Here is an 18,385-nt window from a genome sequence, read left to right as displayed (position 1 = left end):
TATCAATACCTTTCCATTTATGTGTAACAGTTGATTAACAAAAAAGACGTGAATACGAGAATGGCAGACGTTTGTTTTGAATTATATGTCTTTTTTTACATAATACGCAAATCTATTTTTTATTTTATTTCATTTATAATAATATATGATAAGTAAATAAACTAATATTAAATATACTTTGTGTTAAATTTTTTTTACCTTAGATATAAATACTAACATTTTTATGAATTTTCTATTAGAAAATTACTTGCAAATATTTGCGATAAATATCTTGACAAATTTGTAAAAAAATACGTATTTAAACTTTAAACGCTTATAAAAAAAATTGTGACTAACGTTTTTGATTTTTTTTTTTACTACAATTACAAAAACTTGTAAGAAACCTTGTATTAAATTTTCAAGTTTTTTTGGGCATCCATAATTTTTTCGACATTTCAAAAAAAAAAATACAATTTAAAAAAAATCGAAAATTTCAAAAATTTCAAAAATTTTCAGTCTATAAATAGATCGAAAAGTTAGAATATTTGAAAATTAAACCTTGAGTAGATAACGTTAATATGAACATTTGGTGAAAATTTAAAGTATTTACAGTGATTTGTTTTTAAGTTATAATATATCTATAACTATAAAAAAAAAATCGATTTCATCGAAAACTGGTTTTTGAGTAAAAATTCTCGTTTTTCCGTCACTTTTTTGTGGTTTTCTCGATTTCTTTTTATCTACAGGAAACTTCTTACTTTTAACCTGTATAATGTACCAAGGATATTCAATTTTCTATACTGGAAACCACCCCTGAAGTTTTAAATTGAAGTATTATTTTTGAAGAATCAATACTGAATACATTCATCACTTTGTTCAGATTCAAAATATACCTATATATCTTAATAATTAATATATTTATATTCTGATGACCTAGTTTTTTCTATTTATTGATTTTAATTCAGAGAACGTTATTCTGCAGGCTATTTTTAGCGGTAAAAACACGTCTATGAAAAACAAAAGAAATGGCATTAAAAAGTGATTTTTAGAGAACAATATTTAGGAGCGATTCTCTTCAGCGTTTTCTTAAATATTAACCATTAAAAAAGGTATCTACCTATACCATTTGATTTAAATTTGACCATTGAACATTGAAAATACATATAGAATATAGATGAATAGATGATAAATAGTCGATGACCTAAACTTATCAGAAATATTTATTATTTACTTTGAAAATAAGTTTTTACTTTATAATTCGAATTTCGAATATTTTAGCATAATGTTATAATATCAGGGTCTTGGCTTAATAAATAGTATTTAGTCATAGTCATAGAATAAAACAAAAGTGGGCAAGTGAGTACCGCTCTGCTGTACATTAGGTGCCGTATGGATCATTATTATATATTATAGGAGTGTTAAATTTGAATCCAATGATAGTTATCATTGTATACGAAAAACGATTCTGAACGAAGATGATTTGTCAGCCTAGGATATAATTTCTAGTGGTTGGTAAAAAAGGTAGTTTAAAAAAACCAGCTTATATTAAAAAATATTTTGAAAATTAAATCACGTAAAGAAAACGCGAATCTTAATAACTGGTAAAATTTTCAAGTATCTACGACTTATACTTTTTGAATAATAACAAATATTTAAAATCGTTTGAGGATAAATCGTTATCGTTACGCTATTTCATTAAAATTTAAAATTCAAACGCACTTAAAATTTTTCCTATAATGATGCTTCGAGTTTTCTCTATAGATACTTGAAGGTAAACTTATGGAAAACTTAGTGTTGTATTTTTAATCCTTAGTTATAAACACAAAAAATTTTATGATTTTTCAACTTCAAATATTTCGCAAATATTCATAATTTTGACGAATTTTCGTCAAAATTTGAACTTCAAATGCTAATAAAAAAAAATTGTGCCTATGTATTCTTATAATTTTTTAATCACTATAAGAATAACTTATGAGGAACTTTGTATTAAATTTTCAAGTATTTTGATAGGGCCAAAAAAATTTTATCGACACTTCAAAAATATTTTTTCAGAAAAATTGAAAATTTCAGTTGTCTATAAATAGCTCAAAAAAAGTCAAAATATTTTGAAATTTAAATCACGTAAAGAAAACGCGAATCTTAATAACTGGTAAAATTTTCAAGTATCTACGACTTATACTTTTTGAATAATAACAAATATCAAAAATCGTTTGAGGCTAAACTGTTATTTAACGCGGTTTTTGTAAAAATTTAAATTTCAAACACTCATAAAAATTTTTTGTCTGAATCCGGTAGAGTTTTTTTTACAGATATTTGAAGAAAAATGTATGGAGAACCTTGTACCAAATTTTCAAAACTTAGTTATAAAAGAAAAAAATTTTATGATTTTTCAACTTCAAAATTACTTGCAAATTTTCGGGTTTTCGACAGATTTCGTAAAAATTTGAACTAAAAACGCTTATAAAAAAAAATTGTGACTAACGATTTTTAATTTTTTTTAGCTACATTAAAAACAACTCATAAGGAACCTTGTATTAAATTTTCAAAACTTTTTGGTCATCCAAAAATTTTTTATCGACACTTTAAAAAAAATTTTTCAAAAAAATCGAAAATTTCAGTGGTCTATAAATAACTCAAAAAAAGTCAAAATTTTTTGAAAATTTAACTATATACGGATACCACTGACATTAACATTTGGTGAAAATTTCAAGTATTTTCAGTGATTAGTTTTTGAATTACAACCATAAAAAAAAATCGATTTGGTCGAAAACTGGTTTTGCGTAAAAATTGCCGTTTTTCCGTCATTTTTTTTTTGTTTTTCTCGATTTTTTTGAAAACTGTTGGAAAATGTTAACTTTTTACCTCTATAATGCACCAAGGATATTCACTTTTACATCGGAAACCACCCCCATAGTTTGAAATTGGAGCATTATTTCGACTAGTTATGCTGTACACAGACACAAAAAAAAAAAAAAAAAAAAAAACACACATCATTGTAAAATCAATACATTCATCACTTCGTTCAGAATCTAAAAACAATATTATATAGTATATAGGTATACCTATTATACACTTAGCGTTATAATCATAATAACTAATAAGTGTATTTCAAACGCACATTGATCATAACATGATGACAATATTAAAGTCATTAGTCATAAATTCATAGACATATTTTAAGCTGAGAATAATTTAATTTATATTTTTCAATATTTTTAAAATTGAAGGTATAATGTTATCTTAAGTTCTTAAGTATGATTTTTTTTCGTTATTTTAACATTGAATTAAGTTGATTTGTGAACATTTGAAAATTGCCCATCTTTAACCATGTTCGTAAAGATGGTTTTGTCATAATTTACAAGCCTAGGCATAAAATAAATTAAAATTAAAAATTCATGGTGTTTTTGTTACGGACCATGCCGATATGAAGACTTGGAGAATGCCACAATATCGGTCATTTGGTCATGCTACGACCTAAACAATATATGAGTTATGAGCATAAGGCTACAGACAAAATATATTAGTATATATATATATGATTCTTGGTATACGGCTGATATCTGATGGCCGAATGGCCGATACAACATAATATTAATTTATATTATATAATTTATAAATCATTATGGAAAAGATTCCACTACGTTTAATTGGCGATGTTGGAAATGGTTTTAAATTCACAGATAAGTAATATTATGGTGTTTTTAGTACGGTTTACCCTTAGATCAAAAAATACAATCATGATCTAAGCCTTAAAGCAGCCAACCCATGGGCCTCGAGCAGCACGGTACTGGGCCGTGAAGCATATAATATAATATATATTTAAAATAATATTAATATATATTTATGTTATATACCTAATAATATTTCTAGTTAAAATAATATTTAATCAGTATTAACTACAGTGTACAATACCTAAGTATACAATTAATGGTATCGAACTTTTGAATGTAGTTTTATCTCACATTCATATACAATAGGCGTATGCCGTATACATATAATATAATATATTATATGTAATATGTTACATTATATTATAATTATTTTATGAATACAAATATAGGTGTGCTATTAGTGGGCCTCAAAGATTTTTTTACATAATTGGAGGTCCGCCCAACTAAAAAGTTAAAAAGGAACCGCTGGGCGCTGACCGCTGCCTTTAAGGATTACCAAATACCAATCAAATGATAATGTGTTATCACAACAGGTTGTTGTGGTATTTGGTGGTGTGATATCACAAAATAGATATTAGATACTCTGATTCACTGATAATCAGCTGATAATATTTTGTACCATTTGCGGTAGCAGACAACTTTACTTACAGTCCAACAGCGTAATACATAAATAATGAATACATAATAATATAATTGACTACTTGAATATAAACACTATAAACTAAATGAAATGTATTGGTGTGTCGAAATTCGACACTTGACAGTTGACAAGACTAACAGACTGATGACACTGCACGGCTCTACAGCAGTTAGATACAGTCTTTACAATGACTACATGTTTTAAATTAAAATTCTAACGTCTAAATCATTTATAATATATTGGAACAGTCTTTAATTTTTATTTTCCAACACTATTATGTATATAGAGTAAAAATATGTTATTGGGAAAATGGCTAAGTTCGAACGACCTAGGATTTTATTCTTTACCTGGTGAGTAATAAAAAAAAATTACTACAATCAATGCCAAAAAACAAAATTATATTTTGAATTTTATTGGTTGTTTAATATTGCCTATGTTTACAGTGGCTTACACCCGAACAAACTTTATACAAAGTCCATTCATATTTATTTAGCCAATGTCAAGTATGTTATATTTTTTATAGATTAATCTCAATTAAATAAAATATATTTTTTAGCCTGCTCATGCACAATTTGTGCTACTTCGTCAAGATACTTCTATCAACAAAATCTACATACTCGGCAAAAGTAAGATTATAATTAAACATTTTAGAATTTTTGAAAATATTTAATTAATTATAGATAACTTACAGATTACAGCTCTTAAACCATTAAAAGTATTGATGAGCGCGGTTCCGTTAGAAGTAATTGATAATGGAGATACACACACATTCTTATTCCAACAAACTGTTCCTGTACAGTCATATTTAATAGCCCTAGCTATTGGCATTCTAGCCAGTAAAACATTAAGTCCTGTATCAAAACTTTGGTTTGAACCTGAAGAAATTGATAAAAATATATATGAATTTGAACAAGTATAAAATAATATTAACATTTGAATATTTTATTACTGTATAATTTGTTGATATTTTTAGACACCGAACTATTGAGAATTGTTGAAAGTGTATGTGGTCCTTTTGTTAGAAAAATGTATGACTTACTTGTTATTTTATCTTCATTTCCTTTTGGTGGTATGGAAAAGCTGTTTTTGACTTTAATCACTTCCACACTACTAGTAAGTTAGGTAATATCAAAGATAATATATTTATAGTTAACTAATATAGGATGAAAATAGGAGTCTTGTAAATGTTGTGGCTTATGACATAGCACATAGTTGGACTGGCAACTTAACATTCTGAATATTTTTGGATGAATGAAGGATTTACAGTTTATGTGGAACGCAGAATACATGGATTATTGAATGGCGAGAGTTCTAGAGAATTTGCTGCATTACTTGGTCTTGAAGATCTAAAATAATCTGTAAATATTTACTAGGTAATGCTTCTATGACTATTTTTACTAAAGAATCATAACAATAAAAATAACTATTATTGTAGGTTAATAATTTAGGAGCATAAAATCTATTAACAAAGTTAATAGTTGATTTAACTGGTATTGATCCAGATGATGCTTTTACTATTTATCCTTATGAAAAAGGTCATACATTCTTGTTCTATTTAGAAAAGCTGTTAGGAGCTGGTAAAGATGTTTAATTTAGAACTAACTGTATGGGTTTCTCATTTCTGAACAAAAAAATATTTCATAGTCAAATTTTAAATATTTTTCAAATCCTATTTAGAAAAATGCAAGTATTAGTCTGTTGGTACGAAAGATTTTTAATCATATTTGCCACATTATTTCCTGGGAGGATGGTGCCATCTTAAAAATAGATTGGGATTTATGGCTATATACTTGTGGTATGCCTCCAATAATACCTTTGTAAGTATCTATTTAGTTAAGTGACATGGGAAAATATGTAGGTAAATAAAAGTTTAATGTTTATAGGTATTATTTAATAATTTTAAAGATTCTATCCAAGTTATTAAGATGCATGTATCTCTTTGTTAAACCGCGGGGAACAATGGGATGATACTGTCGTACTGGTGACAATTTTAAGAATTCTGATTTGAATAAATTTTAAACAACATAAATTATACAATTTTTAGCTTTGGTTTTGAAATTAAATAACTTTACTTTGTTAAAAGTAAAAGCTAGGCAAGAGGTTTATGATTTTAACAGTAATGGAAACTACAAAATTGTATTTAGATAAGAACTAAACTAAAAATATGTATTGTAACAATTGTAAATTTTAAGAAAATAATTTAGACGTTATAAATAATACCCATGTTTACTTCTATCTAGTGACTCAGAACATGTGTAAAATTGAAGTGGATCGAATAGTTGTAACTCATATTAAAATTTATTTATACCACTGGAAGTCTGGAAGAATAAAATATGTTTGTCCTTTATACAAGTGGTTATTTTCAAATTATATTTTGATTACCAGTTAAAAAAAAAATTATCGATACATTTTTTTTCTACCTATTTATTATTGTATTTTTTCAGGAATCTTTACTTTTGGAAGAAACACGAATGAAAATAATAGACAATTTTAAAAATAATAAAATACGGATGATGTATGTTTGTCCTTATATTGTGGCTAAAGATTTACAAATAAGAAATTATTAATTTAATCAATAATATTTGTGTTCAATATTTTTTTTATTATTGATTAGGTATTACCTATGTTAGGTTTAATGCATAAAAAAAACTAGCAAAATATAATTTTTAAATATGGAATATATATTTTTAATATTTTAAATATTAATAAAAATAAAAATTTTTTTATAAATTGATAATTTTTTGCCCATATTTTCATAAGTAAAAAAAAAAAAAATCAATAAATCTTTGACTGTTTATTCAAAATTTAAAACTTAACTAATAATAAAATTGTAATATTCGTATCCAATGTAAAGAACCATGCAAGTTTCAACAGAATAAAAATATGGACAAAGTAATAACAAGATGCAATTATCATGAAAAACCTTGGCGTACGACACTAGGATTCTAGGAATAACCATAATAGATCACATGGTCTTTGTGGTATCAAACACATTATATAAAGAGGATACATCATACTAATAACTAATCAGATAAATAGTTATTTTGATGTAAGTAGAACAGATAGATTGCCATCAGTGGACAGTGACTAGATATAAAATAATGATTTCGGTCGGTTTACAAGTACCTATATCATCTCCATACCAGTATATTGATAAATGAATTTTATTATACTATGAAATATGAATGTTATTAGGGAAAATAAATTTTGAATTAATAATTATTTCTATTTACTAATCAGTTATCATATATTTTATGTTAAATATTAGAATGCCATTGTAATTGATTGTTATGATAGCCAAATAGCCAATTACTTGTATGTAAAAAGTATTAGTGTAATCATACATTGTTTGCTTTCATAGAGCTCTGGACAAATAACTATATTATAATCGTTTAGTATTTTACTATTGTATAAGATATAATGAATACAATAATTGAGAGATTGCCAATCCAAATAATATTATATTATAATAAGCTATAAAATAGGTACTTTCAATTAAATAAAAACTGAAACCATAATTTTTAATCATGATACAATGGGATTAAAATTATGATTCATGAACTGAATAATTTATTTATTAGCTGTATTCATAATCATTAATCATATACCTAATAGTAAAATATATTTTATTCTAAATTAAATAACTAGTACTTACGAGTAACTAGTAACTGATTAAATATAAAAATAAATACCTAGCTTTATATGGTGAATTCATGAATTATCAACAGAAAAATTGCCAATTTGGCTAATATTTTACAGTTCAAATTCAGGTGTATCTGCAGCCATCTGATATAGTGTATAATTGTACTACCTCATACCTACCCAATTCAAATCATTCGTCGAGAGTAACTCGACTAGATTTTTAAGCAAATATTTTGTTTGTGTATATAGTGTAATCTTATACAATCTGTTTGGTTTGTTGCACCAATATTTTTTTTAGGAAATTCATAGTTTGAAGGGGAAATTTTACAGATATTTCAGTTATCAGACATTGAAAGTCCCAATAGTAGATTAAATTATTGGAATTTTAGTAAATCTATGTAGAGTGAACAACTTAACTACTCGTGGTCGAACTTGGAGCTAAGATCAATACGGTAAGTCCTCGCTGACTTTGGTTCCAGACCCTAAGGTTCACACCTTTCCGAGAAGCGGGACGACTCGGTTAGTGCTATCTGGGTACCATCCCTCCCACTAGGTACAATGGATTGTGCTATTATCTTGCGTCTGTCCCACAGCCACTACGTTTTAGTTGAGGTAGGCTCCTCAAACTGAAGGGCACCATGTCGCTTGCTACGTGCTTGCTAAACTGGCATAAGTGGGGCTCTCGCCTCATCGTGATACCGAGTAAGTTTCTAGACTCTTGCTAACATGGGTTGATCAACGCGGTCAACTAGCTGACATCATATTATTTTGACTCTGAAGATTGGCCTGGTATGGTAGCAGATACATTTGGCAGATCCAGTCGCGGCGCTAGGAGTTTTTGCTAGGTAGTGCCAATGTGAGGCCAACAATTATAAGGTAGGACCACCAAAAATGAGATTTCGACAAAAAATGAATAGGTAGGTAAATAATAATAAAAAAAAAATAATTAAAATTAGCTAATTTCTTTATTTAAAAACTTTAAATGATTACATCACTATAACAAAACTGTGTTTGATACACCCAGCCTTGCAGAAATGCGACGGATACTTGTAGTTGGATCTCTAATAATTATATCCAACACTTTTTCTAATTCTGCATCCAACATTACGCCTTGTTCATTACGATTTCGTACTAATCCAAACTCTCCCAGGTGTCTGTGAATAGTGAAGAACGATTGATATCCTAAAACAGGTATTTTTGGATATCGAAGCCTATACTCTTGCACAGCGGCTCGAACATTGCCATTACAAAATCCATATCAGCAATATGACTAAATGGTAAATCACATAACTTTGGAATTTTGAAACTTATTAAGAAATTTACTTACAATTAATAATTGAATAAAAGATCTAGGTACAGATAACACGACAACTAAAATGTACCGAAGAAAACATAATGACAACATAACTAAAATAAAACGATTAACGAGCGATATTCGATTCTAAGAAAACTAAGATAGTTACCAACGTATAACCATAGATAATATTATCTATGCGTATAACTACTCTGTGATTATGAAAGATATGAAAACCAAACTTATAAGGTATAAGGTATTCAGGTATTATTTAGTAGAACAATACGCAAACAAAAAAAAACCTATACTAAATATTGAATTATTTGGAGCAATACGAGATTTATTTTTAAAAATTCCAGCTTTTGATAAACATTTTTCACTTTTTTCAATTTAATAAATAATAATAATTTGCATGATTTTGTTTTAATTGCACGATAATGATTTTGATTGATAATATTTACTACTTCTATACATTTAACAGCGTATGTTGGTTGGCAGGATAAATATGAAAAAAACCTCAATTCGTTAAATTTTCAATTCATCATTCATCAGAGTGAGTACAGATAATTCTTTTATGGTTTATGTATATTTTTTAAACATATCTTCTTTTTTTCCTTCTTATAAATTCAACTACAAAACACACTGTTGACGTCTCTCATAGCATTGTACACTTATTATATTTACATAATGTATGTGTATGTATTTTTAAAATATATATCCAAGTACACTCAAGGTCGGATTAAGGTTTTTACCGCCCATAGGTTAAAATAAATTTACCACCTAATTTAAGTAGGTAAAAATTTGCTATTTCGTTTCGACTGTTAAAATTTGGCACCCTAGGCAGTAATACGGCCCTGAGTACATTAACATTGTAACTTCTGTTCGGTAAAAATGTCGTCAAGAAACATTTTTATTCTAAACAGCACAACCCACGGTTGAACTGGTTGAAGATATACGTAAAGGTTAAGATACCGAGACAACATAACAATATAAATAGGTTCAACTATATAATATACAATTTATTGAATCAAAAACAGTAGGTATTGTACATCGGTAAATAAATACTGGGCGTCAAATTAAACGTTAGCACTTTACGTAATAATATAATATACCTATATAGGTACGCGAAAATCTAAGCAATAACAATAGAATCGATCGGCGTTCGCAATCCTAATCGCTGGCCACGATCGCACGAATCGGAATTGTGAACAAATCGAATACTATAACAGATCTTGAAATAAACATACTACGCGAAAATCGACAGATCCGACGTGAAAAACACGAAATAGACGTTCGAAAAAAAAAACCCCGAAGAAAAACGTCCGGAAGACCGTCGTCGGCGGTCGTGACAGCTACAAACGCGAACGGCGAAAAAACCGTATACGAACGGCTTTTAAAAGACGTGCACTTTGCGAATACGAAAAGAACGGGTCAGAAATACTCAGGAACAGTCTTTAAATCCCGTGAAAAGTGAAAAATATTCTTTTTTATATAATAATTTGAGTACTAAGCATATTATACCCAGTAGGTATATTATAATATACTTTACATCAGATATTCAAATGAAACGTTTAAAAATATAAAATAATCTGACATCATGATCTGTTGGTTTTAAACTTTCTCGGTAAACTAAAAATGTCATTAGAAATTTCGTAAGAACCCGAACTTGTAGTCTACAGGCTATACGGTTCTATTATGATAAGTGAACGATTTATTTTATCAGAAATCTCAAGTGCACGATATGTGAGTTTTATGTGGGTGGCTTGTCTCGCAGTCTCGGGCAAGTTTTCAACAGCAGGGAATAAATAAAATGTATTCTTATAGTATGGTCTCAGATTCCAATTTCTTTTTCCTCCCCACATGATTGCCATTTGGTGATATAATACAAAATTTTTTAACGTAAACACCAAAACATGTATATTATTAATATGATGTTATATATATCCCGAGCGCCGTGTAGATATTCTGTATGGAGCTTGTGTATACTGTTTTAACTCCAATACCTACCCATCATTTGAGCAGCCATGTTGAGCAAAACTTCGTGATAATAATCTTCTCCTTTTGTATAAATGTCCATAATTCTCGAACACTGAAAGTTAATAGAATCTCGAGGTTCATTATTGTATAGCATATTATACTGATTTATACATTATATTTTTAGTATTATTTATAATTGTAATATAATTATACAAATATATTGCGTGATTTGTGAGATCAAAATGACAATGTCACAGTGTGCAGATCATTTATTGAAAGTTTCAAAAGTGTTCGTGCATAAGTACTGACTATATAGGTACAATCAGTATATTAGTCATTGCAGGTCACTAAATGATGGCCCGCGAACGAACTAGTCAGGAGACGGGTAATTTATTTTCTAAATTGTTATTTTGGAATTTTTAAACTACGTTTATATTAATTTTTATTTTATTTTTTTATTTTGGTTTGATAATTGATTTAGGTACATTCAATTTTCATGGTACATTGGTACCCAACAATTTGTTGGTTTCCTAAAAATAGGCCCACTAAAAATATTTATTGTTGATCACTGAATTATATGTAATATTATAGTTGTAGAGTATAAGTAAACAGTTAAATTTTTATATTGATCTATGATCTTTCAGACGTTAAAAATCACCACAAAAATATTATTTTAAACTGTTCCATAAGACTGTCGTGGGGAAGAGTAATAGAGTATAGATTCTTGAATTAATTTCGCTACATGCCTTATTATAATAGTTATTTGCAGTCTTATAGAGACGATTAACGGTAACAACTAACGAGTATAATTTATTCAAATGGATATTTTTTCTTCGTTCGCACGTATATCGTATATGAATGCGGTGCATGCATGAAATAACGCAAAGCTATAATAATGCTAATGTGTACTATTATTATTATTATTACAATTTATAAATTTATAATAACCGCGTTCATGGGTTTTTCTCTCTCATCCCACGATTTTTATTTTAATATGGTTCGCGATATGGGTACAGCCAAGTTCAAAATAAATAAACGATGTTCGATCGTAAGTATAATAGTAATAACTAATAAATACGATTTTGTACGTGGCACATCAACACGGTAAATAAAATAGGTAGTAATAATAAAATAGTACAGTTATAACGTGCTTAATTTATATAATATTAATACAGTTAAAATATCTCCTTGACGACTTATCTCATCATATGCTTTTTAGTTTTTGTGTTATTTTACACTATGACTATGTATATGTTTATGTATATCCATTACTGTTATGTATTGTATATAATTATTAATTAACTACTGATTGTAAATTTTCGTAATATATATAATGTTATCTGTCATCTATTTACAAATCATCTTTATTACAACCAATGTATACTACTCGATGACTAAATGACTTATAATATTATAATATGTTATCGACTATTTTTTTCCAAACCAAATTGCTTATTCGATCCTTATTTCCACAAATTCACTAAGTATATTCACCTTCGTTATTTTTTTTTCTAGAATGATAAACTATTTCATTAGTTCAATAACCATAGCGACAAATCAAGTCATATTCGATTATATATATTTTTATTTATAACTACATACCTAGTATATAAATATCAAAATTATTTATATAAATTAAATATTATATATTTAATTATTTTTTTTTATGAATAAAAAAATACGGTAGGTATTTATGTTTAAAAAAATTATATCTCACTGATAAGTAGTTTGTAGCCTATAGTTTATGTCGTCTATGATAATGATTAATGAATAATGATACGATCATATTAATTATTGAGAGTACTATGATAACATAATTTATTATTACACATACAACGAAAATTAGTCGTGTTGTGTTTTGTAAAAAAAAAAAAAAAAACAAAAACCCAACAAAACAATGAGGGACATAATTATTTTTTAGTATGATTAGACTCCTGCTTTAGCTGAGTATCTACTGCAGGCGTAAAACCATTTCTTAGCACCTACTATACAGTGTCAGGGGATGTACCTATACGTAAGCGATGCCGGATGCACCGCAGTGCGCCTACAGAATTACGCAGTAGCTTATTGACTACTCGTTTTCAAATAGAGTCCGTTCGGTCGTGATGGTCACTGATGAATGGATACGAAACACGAATCGGGGCAAGTTTATTTATTTTTCGTTCGTTAATTTACTATACAATAACACGATCTGACCGGCTCTATATAGGTACCATATACGTATGTATAAATAAATTATACGTGTAACATTGTAACTGACTTATAACACTGTACGGTACCTCTTTTGAAATTCGAATTAAACGTCGGTTTGTGCGAGCGATATATATATATGTATATCTTCCGACGTAGGCGTGTGCCATTGTACGAGCCTTAAAAAGTGTGTCCATTGTTAAGTCAATACTGCCAGTGGGTCGTTGCGGCTACGGCGGCTATATTCGTATGCGCGTTCGCGATTCCGCCGCGAAACGTTCACCTCGTGGATGAACTCGTTTGGCGTCCGATATTATAAACGTATTATATACATATTAATATATTATACTATTATTATTAATAGTATAGTAGAATAAGTATAACCGTCATGGCGTCATTGTCATATAGGACCGCGCGTGTATGTATCATACAATATTAATATTACACGAGCGTGCACGTCGAACAAATTCGTGGGTAGAACAATTATTATACTTTTGGACTTGACCTTTTATCTATTTTTGAAGTTTTTTAACACGACCTTGTATATTATACATACAAAATATACGTACCATATATGAATACATTGGCACGCACGTAGGCGGATTTGAGGGTGAGCATTGAAGGGGGCTTAGCCCTCGTCATTCGATACGCGAATTATAGACATATTATTAATAATATAATAATTTAATATTATAATCAGTTTTAAGTTAAATGATTTATTTTCTCTTGGTAATTAAAATAAAATGTTGGTCTTAACTATAAGGCCTGTTGAAAAATACCTTCAAAAGTTGAAAGTGAAATTATAATATAAAATTTTGTACAGTTATTAAATTGTTCAAATTACCATAACCTCCATATCTTTTTAACTCATTATCATAGACTTATTATTTTTAGTTTAAAAAGACAAAGTTGAATATTTTAAAAATTACATCAAAATTTCTAAAAACAATCATTTTCTAAGCAATTTACTGTAAAAAGGGTGATTCTCATTCAAAAAATATAAGTTTGTTATCGCCAACAAAAGACTCTTTGTATGGTATAAACAATCTATGTACCTAAACCTATATAGGTTATAATATGGTATTTTAGTAATTAGTATATTTAAAAATTCCAAAAATCACAGTTTGAAAGAATGCGCATTATTAAAGTTATGTAGTTATGAGTATGAGTGAGCATCCTTAGTGAACGGTGATATTCACCCTGTATTGCATGTAAACATGTAATTATTAATTATTATGATGTCTAGGGCCGGAGCTATGCTCAGCGTTTCCATTAGTATAGCTCCACATAATTTAAAACGTTTTATAATTAGGAGTTTGCGTTTTTATAATTTCGGAGTTCACTATAAAATGCAAGTTCACCGGCGTTTTCCGACGCAAATGAAAATACCGCGTATGTCTACTCGTCCAATATTTTAAAACAATTCATTTTGAATTCGAAAGCAAACACTGTGAAACATGCGACTTATGAACTGCGGTGGAAAATACTGTACAAACTGCAAAGTTCCGGCCTTTGACGTAGATATAACACGCGTCACGGTTAGGCACACGACGCACACAGTTATAAAACCAACGACGAAACAAATCCGATCTATGGACGATTGTCATTCATGTCGTATTAATTTTTTAATTTTATTATGTAATGATTCAATATAGTATTTTTTTTTGTATTCTTATCGTGTATTCGTGTATGTGTACCTAAATTATATATAAGTAATATTATTATAATTTATAATCAGTAATAACTAGAGTACGAATTTTAAAGCAATGAAGCTATAAAAACCAAAAGAAAAACACTTATAATAAAGCAAATAAGTTTTAAAACTCATCCAAAAAACCTTAAAAAATCGTATTAAATTTAAACCATTATAGCTTATTAAATAATTTAAAAAAAATTATTATATTAAAATAAATTTCTGTTCACAAGCCTACTATATTTTTCTTTTTCCACAGTTAATTTGTAAATTAATTTATTCTGTTCAAGATATTTTATAAAAATAAATTGAATAATAGTTACAATATGATCTAAGTACCTATGTTGGTTGAATTGGTCGAATATTAAAATTGTTTTTAAATTTTCAAACAAAAATAATTATTAACCTTTGAACCTTTAAAATACGTTTAAATCGTTTAATAAAAACGTACTCAGAAAAACATTATTAAATGTTAGGTACTTAAAAGAAAAAAAAATACTCCAAAAATATTAAAATACAAAAAAACAAAGTACAATTTCATACATTTGTTTCTAAGTATAGTATAAATCCAATTTATAGCTCACAGCTTTGTTCCAGAACAAAAGAAAAAAAAATGGCTTCAAAATTCGTTCCTTTACTACCTTTACTCCTTTACTCTAATACCTAATTTTGTTATTAACATATTTTATATAAATATCAGAATATGTGACATGCAAGAGTTGTGTTTTTTGTTATAATTTTTTTTTCAATTTTATATTGCTTTATTTTGGAAATCGGAATTCGTCATTAGATAACTATAAAAAAAACCCAAAAAGCATTAAAATGTTATTAAAACGTCTAGACATTTCAAAAAAATACTTAACTAATATATTTATATCATTCGTAATCCATGTATTTTAAAAGTGGATTTTTTTAGGCGGCATATATATTATTGTTCACGTAAAATACTTAACTAATAATATCTTTATAATATCACTAATATTGTTTATCGATTCTAAAAGTGGAATTTTGGGTGTAATAATGTAATATATTATACTAATATCGTAATGTTAATATGATGTAGACTACATGTGGATTTATATTTTTTGTTATTATCTTTTATTGTTGAATGTTGCATTATTTTGTCTTTAGATAACAATTTCAAAAAAAAAAATATAATCTAAATTGATTAAACATTAAAATGTTATTAAAACATCTAGAGTCCAGTGGTTTTCAAACTGGGTGCCGCGGTTTTTCCATAAATTATCGATTACATTGAATTGTGATATAAGAAAATAAATTAATAATTAATTCAAAACAATTTTGTTCATCTAAAAAAGGGTCAGTGTGCCGTGAACATTTTTTTAAGTTTACAGTGTGTCGTGTGTAATAACATTTTGAAAACCACTGGCTCTAGACATTCCAAAAAAATACTTAACTAATATCTTTATATCATTCGTAGTCCATCTACCTATTTTAAAAGTGGAATTTTTAAGCGTTATATAGGTATATTATTATTATTCATGTAAAATACTTAACTAATATCTTTATAATATCACTAATTGTTCATCGATTCTAAAAGTGGAATTTTGAGTGTAGTGTATTAGGTACCTATTATCGTGATGTTATAAGAATAGGTATGTGATGAAAATACGCGAAGTTGTTATTTTTTTTTGTCATTTCTGTTACATGTTGTATTGTTTATAATTCGTCTTCAGATAACTATCTTTTACAAAAAAAAAAAAAAATATTCAATCATTATTTTCAATTAAAATATTCTTAATGTTGCCATTTTTTATTGTAATATTACCTATATCTTAGTTAATATTATGCTGCAGACCCGGAGGAGATATGATACTTTATGATATACCTCTACGCGTTGGTGAACGGCCACCTAGATCCCGTCCAAATGGATCCCTATGATTTAAATAACACAGTGAAATTCAATTGACAGGGTCTAGGGGATCTAGTCGACAATATCTTATTTGGGGATTTAAATTAATCTTATATATTAGTCAGTCTTATCGATTGTCCTTTATAAAAATCAATAATTTACTATTTATTATATTAGATACGCAGTAAGAAAAATCTACCGGAATTTATGTGGAGAGGCACTTGCAACGTAGTTATGCGTACAGAGTTTGCGATCGATGAGATTTTTGATATAATGATTTTGCCAAACTTTATTGTCTTGGTAGACGGCATGCGGTTTATCTTATTAAAGATGGTTGGACGTTTGCGAGCTGGCAAAGTGTAAATATATTATTTTAATAGTTTGCAAAATCTTAACCTTTGAAATTGGCTGGGTGGCTTCTTTTGCAAAAAGCGCATCTGGCTGGATATTACAAAGCAGTAATGTGTATTTTATGTATTTTCTAAAAAAACTAATATTAGCTTTTTGAGTTTATTGAGAATTTAAACATTTATTCAACCCCACAAAAAATATTTTAAAACCAACATGATTTTATTTTGGGATTTTATCATTAGGTAATTGAATATTTTCAAATGTTATTTGTTTACTTTTATTGTTACCAGATAAATTATTTAGAATTATTCATTTTATTTTAATAAGTGCAAAACAACATAATACGCAAGTGATTTTCAACCCTGAGTCACTGTAAGTTTCATTATTTTGGCGAATGATTGGATTTTTCAAAATAATGTTTTTATACAACATATTATCGTGACAAAAAAAAAAATAATAAATACTTAATATGTTGATTTATTTATTAACATATTATGTTAAATGTATATTATGTGTGTGTGTGTGTGACATGTCCAATGTTTTTACAGACAATTTTAAGTATAGAGAGGTTTGTTAACTTACCCCTAAGTGAATGGTTGTCACTCAACCAAAAATATGTATATATATTTAAAATTCAATTTTTTAAGTATTGAACTTTGGTTAGAATTAATAAAATAATATTTCATTATTCAGTTCAGCGCACTGAAATTTATAGCATTAGGTTATAAAACCTGTCATTATAGATTTAACTGATTTAAGTTTGTTTTTGAACATATAAATTATAAAGTATAGGAACATCGGACCAGTGCATGATGGGTCACCTAATATATAAAATATTCATTTATTTACCAACATTCTATTATTATATCATTCAAAAGATAAAATTCTTATGTGCTAAAAAATATTTCTTGAAAAGACATAATTTGTATTAATGCAATAATAAAACAATTTTTTAAAAGTTTAAAAATGTCCTCGTCATTATTTAAAATGGGGTAAAATTAATGAAGATAAAAACCATAACGTAATTATTTACAAATGTCAAAATATTTTTTTTATATTTCAGTTAACAATTATA

The 18,385-nt window shown here is 27.6% G+C and overlaps 1 protein-coding gene across 17 annotated transcripts; it reads left to right on the top strand.

Annotated features, from left to right (window-relative positions):
* The first annotated feature begins 4,228 nt into the window (after positions 1 to 4,228).
* LOC114129284 (leucine aminopeptidase-like) lies at positions 4,229 to 7,512 on the top strand. Of its 17 annotated transcripts, none has more exons than XR_007603240.1 (7): positions 4,229 to 4,640; positions 4,734 to 4,793; positions 4,847 to 4,916; positions 4,982 to 5,203; positions 5,968 to 6,107; positions 6,531 to 6,625; positions 6,735 to 7,512. XR_007603240.1 is itself a non-coding variant. In XM_050197516.1 (6 exons), the coding sequence occupies exons 1-6, from the start codon at positions 4,600 to 4,602 to the stop codon at positions 6,256 to 6,258; spliced, it is 612 nt and encodes a 203-aa protein (XP_050053473.1). In that variant the 5' UTR covers positions 4,229 to 4,599; the 3' UTR covers positions 6,259 to 6,720. The 17 variants fall into 17 exon arrangements, 8 of the variants coding, with proteins under 8 accessions (XP_050053473.1, XP_050053472.1, XP_050053475.1 ...); XR_003592824.2 differs by having other exon boundaries at positions 6,531 to 6,645; XR_007603239.1 differs by having other exon boundaries at positions 6,531 to 6,674.
* The last annotated feature ends 10,873 nt before the right edge of the window (positions 7,513 to 18,385 follow it).

This window comes from Aphis gossypii, chromosome 1 (assembly GCF_020184175.1).
Source record: "Aphis gossypii isolate Hap1 chromosome 1, ASM2018417v2, whole genome shotgun sequence".
Classification (NCBI taxonomy): Eukaryota; Metazoa; Arthropoda; class Insecta; order Hemiptera; family Aphididae; genus Aphis; species Aphis gossypii.
The sequence above is the reverse complement of the archived record's forward strand: the minus strand, read 5'-3'. Positions and strand labels throughout refer to the sequence as shown.